General features: G+C 67.7%; 1 protein-coding gene across 1 annotated transcript; it reads right to left on the bottom strand.

Annotated features, from left to right (window-relative positions):
- Window positions 1–175: 175 nt before the first annotated feature.
- INSRR (insulin receptor related receptor) lies at window positions 176–10,005 on the bottom strand. Its single transcript, XM_038172519.2, has 22 exons — window positions 9,757–10,005; window positions 7,665–8,216; window positions 6,668–6,980; window positions 5,419–5,561; window positions 5,194–5,338; window positions 4,898–5,112; window positions 4,688–4,814; window positions 4,276–4,514; window positions 4,024–4,191; window positions 3,748–3,937; window positions 3,559–3,591; window positions 3,168–3,433; window positions 2,864–3,000; window positions 2,580–2,745; window positions 2,180–2,288; window positions 1,993–2,063; window positions 1,679–1,908; window positions 1,470–1,580; window positions 1,230–1,389; window positions 992–1,121; window positions 778–912; window positions 176–534 (listed from the first exon to the last, which is right to left on the bottom strand). Exons 1-22 carry the CDS (start codon window positions 9,857–9,859, stop codon window positions 270–272), a joined length of 4,008 nt encoding a protein of 1,335 aa, XP_038028447.2. The 5' UTR covers window positions 9,860–10,005; the 3' UTR covers window positions 176–269.
- Between the last annotated feature and the right edge of the window lie 55 nt (window positions 10,006–10,060).

Raw genomic sequence — 10,060 nt, 5'->3', positions numbered from 1 at the left:
CTCAGTTTCCCCACCTGAAAAAGGGGGGGGGGGGGCACCCCGCTTTATTCCCAGAAACGCGACCCCACGGGGCAGCCTTTTATTCCCCAACCCCCCCCCCCCAACCCCCCCAGAACGCATCCGCGAGCCAGCCAGGCCCCCCCCCCCCCCAAGAAAAAAAAAAAAAAAATCCCTTAAAAGCAATAAATAACCCGAAAAAGGGCCCCATGGATGGGACCGGGGGGGGGGGGGGGAAAAGTCCAGAGCGGGTCGGGCCCCCCCCCATTTGCTCAGAGGCAACCCGTCCCGTTGGGGAGCCGAGCCCGGCCCCTGCGGGTGGGCAAGGGGGGAGCGGGGGGCTCGTCTTCCTCGGGGGGCTGCTCCGTTTCGGGGTCCGAGGGTTCCCCCGAGCCGCGCCGGCGGTTTTCAGGGCTGTAGAAGAAGGAGAGGGTGCGGAAGGAGGGGGCCATGTGCTCCTTGATGCCCTCCAGGAGCTGCACGAAGGACGGGCGCTGCCGGGGGTTCTGCTGCCAGCACAGGCACATCAGCTCGTGGCTGCGGGACAGAGGGGGCACGGTGGGTCCGGGGGGGTCCGGGGGGGGGGGTCCTTGGCATCCCCTTCCCCTCCTCCGGACATCCCCGTGGGAGATGGGTCACCGTGCCCATGCCCCGTAGGAGCAGGGTCACCGTGCCCGTGCCCCGTAGGGACCAGAAATTGGGGTGGTGATGGGCTCGGTGCCCCCTTTATCCCCCCCCCAAACCCCGTCCCCGTGCCCCCCGTGCCCCCCCCCAGCTCACAGTTGGTCGGGGCAATTCTCCGGTTTCTCCAGGACGCCGTTGTCCATGACGAAGCGCAGGACCTGCTCGTTGGACATGCCCTGGTAGGGCTGCTCGGCCAGCGTGGCGATCTCCCACAGCACCACCCCGAAGGACCTGCGGCACCCCACGGTCAGCCAAGGGGGCTGGGGGGGGGCACTCAGCACGGCCCCCCCCCACCCGCTCCGTCCCCTACCAGACGTCGGACTGGGTGTTGAAGATGCCGTCCTTGAGGGCTTCGGGGGACATCCAGCGGACGGGGAGCAGCCCCTTGCCCCCTTTGCGGTAGTAATCCGTCTCGTAGATGTCCCGCGTCATGCCGAAATCTGGGCGAGGAGGAAGAGGAGGAAGAAGAGGAGGAGGAGGAAGAGGAGGAGGAAGGCCAGGAGCACCCGGACAGGGGGGTCCGAGCCCTGGCGGCGCTGGTTGCCCACCTCCGATCTTGACGGTGAAGTCCTCGGACACCATGCAGTTGCGGGCGGCGAGGTCGCGGTGCACGAATTTCTTGGCGTTGAGGTAAGCCATGCCGTCGGCGATCTCGCCCGCCATCTGGATCATGTCCCGCAGTGAGGGCGGCGGCAGCCCGGGGTTGTTCTGCCCAAAAAGGGGAGGCTGTCAGGGTTTGGGGGTGGGGGCCGTGCCCCTTCCTTTGTGGGACCCCCCGAGCCCCTCACCTCGGCGTCGGGGCGCAGCGAGCGCAGGTAGCTCTTCAGGTCCCCGCGGGTCATCAGCTCCATGATGACCAAGGCTGGCTGGCCTTGGGACACGACGCCAAGCAGACGGACCTGGGGACGGGACGGGGGGCGCACAGCTCCGTGAGCAGCCCCCCCTTATCCCTTATCCCTCCCCCGTGTCCCGCGCCGTCCCCTCGCCGCCCACCTACCACGTGGTGGCACTTGAAGGCCTTCATCACCGAGGCTTCGTTGAGGAACTCGATGCGCTCCCGCATGGTGGCCAGCTCGTTGACCGTCTTCAGGGCCACCTTGGTCTCCTCGCCCTCGGCCACCAGCCCCAGCGCCAGCCCCTCGTACACCATCCCGAAGGAGCCCTGCCCCAGCTCCCGAATCACCGTGATCTTCTCCCGCGACACCTCCCACTCGTCGGGGACGTACACTGAGCAGGGGGGGGACACCCGTCACCGGTTGGGGACGGTGTTGGGGACGCGGTGCCCACGGGGACGCCCCCGTCCCTACGTACTGTCCGAGGCGCTGAAGTACTCGGGGTTGACCGAGGCGTAGAGCGTCCCGCTGGGGTAGCCGTCGTTGTTCCTGCGAGGGCGGAGGGGAAAAAAGGGGGGGGACATGGGACAGGGTGAGCGACGTCGCCTCCCCCCAGTCCCAGATCAGCCGGGTCCAGCCCCGGGGGGTTCGGGGGGGGTCGCTACCTCTTCTTGTTGTAGAAGAAGACGAAGATGGCGAGGCAGGAGATGAGCAGCATCAGCACCACAGGCGTGACGGTCAGCAGCACGTAGAAGCTTCCAGACTCCTCCTCGGCTACCGGGGGGCATGCGCCCATGGGGCAGGGTCCACGCGTTTCATCCCTCCCCAGAGCCTCAGCACCCCCTGATCCCCGGTGCTCGCACCCCCAAAGCCCCCAGACCCCCAACCTTTGATCCCCTGGGTGCAGAATCCCCTCATCCCACCAGCACTCCCCAGTTCCCCAGCCCAGTAGCACCCCCAGCCCCCAGCTCAGTAGCCCCCCAGCTGCCTGCCCCACAGCCGGGGGTCCCGCTGGCGTCCCCCCAGCCCCTCCTGAGTCCCCCCCAGCCCCCACCCTGAGGATACCTGGCCCCAGGATGTAAAACTTGACGAGCCCCGTCCAGGAGCCGTTGCCGGCCAGCGAGGTGGCCCGGACCTTGGCCGAATAATTCCCCGGCTGCAGCAGGGCCAGGTGGACGCCGCCGTACTTGGCGTAGCGGTGCCGGGACACGCAGACGACGGTGGTGACCTCCTGGGGGTGGGCAGGTTGGTGAGGGGATGGTGGCAGCGGGGGGGACATCCCCCAACCCTCATGGCACCGGGCAGGGGGACACTGAGCTCCCCACCCGATGGCGGAGCCGGGTCCTCACCTCGCTCTCGCGGCTGTACTTGATCTCGTACTTGAGGATGAGCCCGTTGGGGTTGCGGGGTTCCTGCCAGCGCAGCAGGACGCTGTTCTTGCTGGCCGGCTCCCACGTCACGTTGCCGGGAATGTTGTCAGCTTGCACTGCAGAGGGGCACCAAGGGGCTCGGGACCCCCATCCCGGTGCCACCAGCACCCAAAACCATCCCAATCCATAGCCGGGAGCGCAGCACCGCGCACCAAGCCCTGATATCACCGAGCAGGGGGGGCTGCCCTCGCCCCAACCCCGCAGGCTGCCCTACAGGACCTACGTTCGGGCATGGTCCTGGCGAAGACGAAGGTGGCGGCGCTGCAGCCCACGGTGTGCGCGGCGTGGTTGCAGGCGTGGATGTCGATGCGGTACTCGGTGAAGTGCCGCAGCCGCGACAGCACCGCCCGGTCCCGCACCACCTTGTCCTCAAAGATCTGGAAATCAGGTTTGGGCTCGCTCCCAGCACGGCTCGGGGCCGGCGGCTCCGCCGAGGAGGTGTTGGTTGGGGAGGTGACGGCCACCACGTCCCTGCGGCGCTTCGGGGTCCTGCGGAGCGGGGAGATGGGGACGGGAACGGGAGGCAGGTTGGGGCTGGGGCACCTGGGGCACCTCCCCGAAGGTGGTGGGGTAGGGGAGACCCTCAGGGGTTTTGAGGCCATTTCCCAGCTCACCTCTTGTTGATGGACGTCACCTTCCAGGGTGGCCTGAGGCAGCGGAAAATAGGTTAAGGAAGCAGCCCCTTGTTTAAGGGACGCCCTCTCTGGGGCAGCTTGTTGCTTGGAGAGCCCCCTGACACCAGGAGACCCCCCGGACACCGGGATCTCCCCCCAGACACCAGCTTTTCCCCCCAGACCCGTCACCTGGGGATGATGATGGAGTTGTGGAGGAAGTTCTCGAACTTCTTCTGGAAGGATTCAGCCTCGCCCTCCATGCGGAGCTGCCCGTCGGCGGGGCGGCAGGGGCAGCACCGCTCCTCGGCGTCCTGCTCCACCTCGGGGTCGTCCCCGTCGCTGAAGCGCGTGTCGGCGCTGCTGGTGGGCAGCTTCAAGCCTGCGGGCAGGGACGGGCAGGGCTGGAAGCACCGGGACAACCCCGTCCAAACGGTGCCATCCCCGTCCCCAGCCACCCTCCCGCACCTTTGTGGCAGTAGTCGTTGACGTAGAGCTCCATGTCCTCGGCCAGCTGCTGCCACAGCACCAGGTAGTAGGTGATGTTGCCGTTGCGCTGCGTGGGCGGCTTCCAGCGCACCACGATGTGGGACGAGGAGTTGGACATGGAGATGACGTCCCGGGGCACCGTCGGGGCTGGGCACGCAGCGGGGTGTCAGCATCTCCCTCGGAGACCCCACCTGGGCACCCCACGACGTGCCCTCCCCGGGTGCCCCTTACCCGCGGGCATGGTGCGGATGTAAACCACCTCGCTCTGCGCCCCGTAGTTGCGCCCTTCCTCGGCGGTGGTGAGGGTGATGGCGCGGACGAAGATGGCATACTGCGTCCACGGGCGCAGGTTGAGCAGGGTCACCCCGGGCTCCTGGTCGCTGCTGAGAGGCAGCTCCACGTCCAGCACGTTCCAGCTCTGCGCCCCACAGGCGTCCTGCCCCACGTACTCCGAGACGTTCTGGAAGGGTCTGGCCCCCACCCAACCCTGGGTATCAACGCGGGGGTCCCCGGAGCACCCCCCTGGCCTCGCCAAGCCCCTCCCCGGGATGGGGCAGCCCCGTGCCGTGAGGGTGCCGCGGGGTGGGGGATGCGGGGAAGGGGTTCGCCCCCACCCCAAGCACCAGGGCCGGGGGCCACTTACGACTCCTTGTAGTAAACGATGAAGCTGAGGAGGTCGCGGTACTCGGGGGGCCGGTAGCGCTCCCACTTGAGGAAGATGCGGTCGGCCTCGGTGACGTTGGAGATGAAGCGCAGGGTCTGGGTCTTGCCTGCGGGGTGGTGGTGGGGCACAGGGCTCGGGGGTGGGCTCACGGTGCCGCTGGGCCCCCCCCAGCCCCAGTCCTGCACTCACAGGACGCCCGGTCCCCGTTGGTGCGCGGGTTGATCTCGGCTTTGTTCTGCCGCCCCTTGGTGCCCGTCACCTCCTCCATGCGGTAAATCTCAGCCAGGCAGAGCTTGGGGTTGAAGGCGAAGTACATCTTGCCCACCGGGATGGAGAGGACGTGGTGGCTCCAATCCCACAGCTGCTGCAGGTTCTGGTTGTCCAGGACGTACAGGGTGTAATTTCTGGGGGGAGACGTGGGCGGAGGCAATGGGCACGGGCACCCCCAAAGCCCCCAAAGCGTCCCCACCGCGCCCCGTCCTCACCCGTCCACCATGGAGTCCCCGCGGATCAGCTTGAGGTTCTTGAAGAAGGACAAGGAGACGAGGGCGAAGGAGTGCTTGATCTTCAGGAAGCCCGTGATGGTCTCGATGAGGCCCAGGCTGTTCTGCAGCTCCGAGGCCAAATTATCTGGGGATAACCCACGGCTGTGAGCCGGGCGGCGCTCCCGCACAGCGAGCCGACTGCTCGGGGCCAAACCCGGCACTCACAGCCCCGGCGGATGTTGACGATGAGGTTGCCCTCCACCAGGGTGCATCCCGCCAGCTCCTGCGCCGCCCGCGTCGAGTCGATGGTCTTGGTGCCCACCTTGCACTCCTTGGGGCACAGCCCCTCGCACTTGTGGCAGAAGATGCTGCGGGGATGGGGACGGGGACATGGGCTGGGGACGGAGCCACCTCCCTCCATCACCAACCCCAGGTTGGGCGGGAAGGGGGGGTCCCATCCCGGTGGTTCCAATCCCAGGGGGTCCCAACCCCAATGGGTCCCATCCCAAGGGGTCCCATCTCATGGGTTCCCATCCTGGGGGTTCCCATCCCAGGGGGTTGCATCCTGAGGGGTCCCATCTCATGGGTTCCCATTCTGGGGGGTCCCATCACAGGGGTTCCGAGCCCAGGGGTTCCCATCCCAAGGGTTCCCATCCTGGGGGGTCCCATCGCAGGGGGTCCCATCCCAGTGGTTCCGATCCCGATGGGTCCCATCTCATGGGTTCCCATCCTGGGGGGTCCCATCCCAATGGTTCCAATCTTGATGGGTCCCATCCCAAGGGGTCCCATCTCATGGGTTCCCATCCCGGGGGGTCACATCCCAAGGGCTCCCATCCCAGGGGCTCCCATCCCAGGGGGTCTCATCCTGAAGGGTCCCATCCCAAGGGGTCCCATCTCATGGGTTCCCATCCAAGGGGGTCCCCATCCTGAGGGGTTTTCATCCCAATGGTTCCAATCCTGATGGGTCCCATCCCAAGGGGTCCCATTGCAGGGGTTCTGAGCCCAGGGGTTCCCATCCCAAAGGTTCCCATCCTGGGGGGGTCCCATCCTGGGGGGTCCCATCCCAGTGGTTCCAATCTCGATGGGTCCCATCCCGTGGGTTCCCATCCCATGAGTTCCCATCCCAGGGGGTCCCATCTCATGGGTTCCCATCCCAGGGGGTCCCCATCCCAATGGTTCCAATCCCAATGGGTCCCATCCCGTGGGTTCCCATCCCAAGGGTTTCCATCCCAGGGGGTCCCATCCCAAAGTCTCACATCCCGGGGGGTCCCATCCCAGGGGGTCCCAACCCCAATGGGTCCCATCCCAAGGGATCCCATCCCATGGGTTCCCATCCCGGGGGGTCACATCCTGAGGGGTCCCATCCCGAAGGGTCCCATCCCAGGGGGTCCCATCCCAAGGATTCCCATCTCATGGGTTCCCATCCCGTGGGTTCCCACCCCAAAGTCTCCCATCCCGGGGGGTCCCACCCCACCTGCTCTCATTCCTGGTGTAGCCGGGGGGGCACTCGGAGAGGCACTGCTGCTGGTGGATGACGAACTTGGAGGCGTCGCGGGGGTTGTCGGACACCTTGCGGAGGCTGGCGCAGTACTCGGCGGTGACGCAGCGCCAGCCCTCGTACTCGTAGGTGCGGGGGGGGCAGGAGGGCAGGCAGTGCCCGTTGAAGTGGAAGTGGCGGCAGGCCACGCACGAGCGGCTGTCGCGGGGCCGCCCGCAGCCCCCCAGGCACTCGGCGTGGCAGCATTCGCCCCCCGCCGTGCACGCCGAGCCCACGCCGCACGGGCACACTGCGGGAGAAAGGCGCCGCGGGCAGGGGACACGGGGAGAGGACGTTAGCCGGGGTAACGTGGAGGGGGAGAGGGTTTGGGGGTGGCACGGGGAAAGGGGGGAAAGCGGTGGGTAGGGAGGGGTGGGGGCTGCCGGCGTCCTCCTGGCACGGGGGCACGAGGAGAGAGGGGTGGAGGGATGGGTGGGTAGAGGTGGGAAGGGTGGGCAGAGGGAGGGAGAGATGGAGAGATGGAGGGAGGGATGGCCAAATTTGTGGGTGGATGGACAGAGGGAGGGCTGCCCGGACGGACAGACGGACAGGTGGATGGATGGGGGGGGGCTCAAACCGTGCCGAGCCTGGGGCCGCGTGGCGCAGCCGGGGCCGTGGCCGGGGTTAGGGCCCCGATAAGGATCTGTGTTTATAGTGCATATTTCATTACCAGGCCTCCTGTTTACTGCAAACGAGCCCGGGAGGGGCCCGTATTTACCTCGCCGCTGAGAAAACACCGCAGCTGGGAGCTGGCCTCGCCTCCGGAGGATGATACAGCGCGGATCCGATTACCCCGCCACGCTGCCGCTGCTGCGCCGGGGCAGGGACGGGGCAGGGACAACCACGTGCCCGGCCCCGCCATCCCCAGCAGCTCCCCCAGCCCTCCCCAGTGCCTCCCAGTGACCCCCCCGTTTGCTCCCAGCAAGGTACCCACCTTTCTGGCAGTAGCTGGAGGTCCAGCAGCGGTAATCCAGCTGCCCGTTGACGCTGGTCTGAGCGCACGGCTTCTCCACGTCCAGGATGCCCGGGCAGACGTCGGCGCACTCCTCGGCCAGTTTGTTGCCCACGATGTAACTGGTGTCCACGGCGTCGGGCAGCAGCAGCCCCCAGTCGATGGTGGAGAGGTGGCAGAGCTCCTGGTTGCGCTCGATGCGCACCGAGCCGCGCAGGACGTGGCCGAGGCTGTGCAGCCCGATGTCCCGCAGGTGCGGCATCTCAAAAATGACCAGGGCATAGTTGAAGAAGAGGTTGGTGCCGCGGATGACCGAGAGGTTGGGGAAGAGGTCCCGCAGGCTCTCCAGCCCGTAGACGCGGAAGAGGAGCAGGTACTCGGTGATCATCAGCAGGCGGGGGAAGCTGAAGCCCCGAAAATCCTCGGCGCCCGTGGTGAACATCAGCAGGATCTGCAGGTTGCCCTCGATGATGGAGCAGTTCTCCAGCTTCTGCAGCTGGGACACGTCGTTGCGGATGTCCATGCTGCCGCAGACTGGGGTGGCGAGAGGGGGACCCGGGGGCAGCGGGGGGGCCCGGGCAGACGGCCTCGCCACCCAAGGGACCCCCCCTCCCCGGGGCTGTGTCACCCAGGGGGTAGCTGACGTCCTCGCCCCCCCGCTTGGCGCATCTGCCTGCGGTCCCCGTGGGCAGCTGGGGCAGACGCGAGTGGCTGTGACAAGCAGCCGGCGCGCCGCAGCTCCTCGGGGCACGGCACGGCCGCGGTGATGCTAACGAGGTCTGGCTCCCCGGGAGCTCCTCGCCCACCCCAAAAGCACGCCCGAGCCCCCTGCCCACCCCACGGGAGGCTCCGAGCCCTGGGGGCAGCTCGGGGTAACCGCACGGCATCCTAATGCCAGCTCACCCCCACGTTGACCCCTTGGCGCCGTGCCGTGCCGGCCCCACGGGGATGGGGCGATGGGTTTCCCAGTAGGATACCCCATAGGGAGCGGGAGCATCGTGGGTGGGGGGCAACCCGGTGCTGAGCATCACCCGCTCCCCGCTCCCGAAGCTGCCAGCTCCCCTCTGGCAGCGTCCCCAGAGCTGAAACCTGACGCCGAGTTATCGCGCGGAGACACCCGGAGAGGGATTTACAGTAAACACCCCGGGCAAACACGGCCGGCGCAGCGCGTCCCCTAAACACCGGGCACCACGGCACGGCCAACGCGGTGCCACCGGCTGCCACACCGAGCTCCATGGCCCAGCAGCTGCCCAGCATGGCAGGGTTCAGCAGAGCCCCCCCCAGCACCCTAGGGTGCCCCCCGGGACATGGGGGTCTCCATCGTGCCGTGGGGCTGAGGGTGCCGGCCCCAAGGGGATCCAGCCCCGAGCTGCCACCGCCGTGACCTTGGCAAAGGGACTGGACCCCTCGGCTGAGTGGCACCAACCGGAGGGGAAAGGGGACTGCGGACCCCCGGGTGCAAAAAGGGGGCTGGGGTCCCCCGTGCCCTCGTGAGGATGGGGCAAGGAGCATCCCCAGGGCGTCTCTCGGCACGGATTTTGGCTTTTCCCCTCCACCGTCCCCAACCCCGCTGGGGAAACTGAGGCACGGGGCAGAGGGGGGTGCAGGACGCGCCGCTACACCAGTGACAAACCCATCCAAACCAATCCCAAACTGGGATGGCAGCTGGGGGGGGTCCCCATATGAGCCCTTTGGGGCTTTTCCCCTGGCCAGACCCCAGCACTTAGGGTCACGCACCCAGGGCGCTGAGCTCAGCTGCCACTTCCACCCCCCCGACCCCCACGAGGACAAGAAAGCAACACCCCCAACCCCACCACAGGGCCCCCGACCCCACCACGGGGCCCCCTCCCCAATTTTTCCCCCAGGATGCCCCCACCCCAGCTCCCCAAAGAGCTCCCCACCCCAAACCCCAAAGGACGTGGCCGTGCCACAGGGGGAAACCGAGGCAAGGGGGGGGGGAAACCGAGGCACGACCTCAGCTCTTAGGGAGCAGCCAAACCACCCCAAACCCAAACCCAAACCCGCACCCCCCCCCGGGCACCCCATCCCCACCGCCCCCCTCCCAGCCACTTACTTTCGGACGGGGCCCTCACGGGGGGCAGCGGGAGGGGGCCGAGGAGCAGCAGGGCCAGCGCCAGGCGCAGGGCACCCAGCGCCCTCGCCCCCTTCGCCCCCATCCCCGGGGGGGGGCCGCGGTTCCCTCCGGCCTGGGGCGCTGCTGCAGGCGGGCACCGCACGGCACCCGCACTCCCGGGCAGCACCCAAGGGACACGGGGACAGGGGTGGCCCCCCCTGCACCCGCCAACCCTCTCGGCCCGGCCCCCGCGGCCCCTTCACTTTTGTTTTCGGCTGCGGCACACCAAATATTTAACCTGACA

The sequence above is a fragment of the Anas platyrhynchos genome, chromosome 26 (assembly GCF_047663525.1).
Source record: "Anas platyrhynchos isolate ZD024472 breed Pekin duck chromosome 26, IASCAAS_PekinDuck_T2T, whole genome shotgun sequence".
Taxonomy (NCBI): Eukaryota; Metazoa; Chordata; class Aves; order Anseriformes; family Anatidae; genus Anas; species Anas platyrhynchos.
Note: the sequence above shows the minus strand (reverse complement) of the source record. Positions and strands in the feature narration are given on the sequence as shown.

What these genes read in the sequence shown, in the direction of transcription:
- INSRR (XM_038172519.2), bottom strand. Translation starts at nt 9,859, where the DNA reads ATGGGGGCGAAGGGGGCGAGGGCGCTGGGTGCCCTGCGCCTGGCGCTG. An exon ending in CGTCAACATCCGCCGGGGCT is followed by an intron (nt 5,339 to 5,418) that starts GTGAGTGCCGGG and finishes GGTTATCCCCAG; the next exon opens with ATAATTTGGCCTCGGAGCTG. An exon ending in CGCTGCGCCCCGACGCCGAG is followed by an intron (nt 1,390 to 1,469) that starts GTGAGGGGCTCG and finishes CTTTTTGGGCAG; the next exon opens with AACAACCCCGGGCTGCCGCC.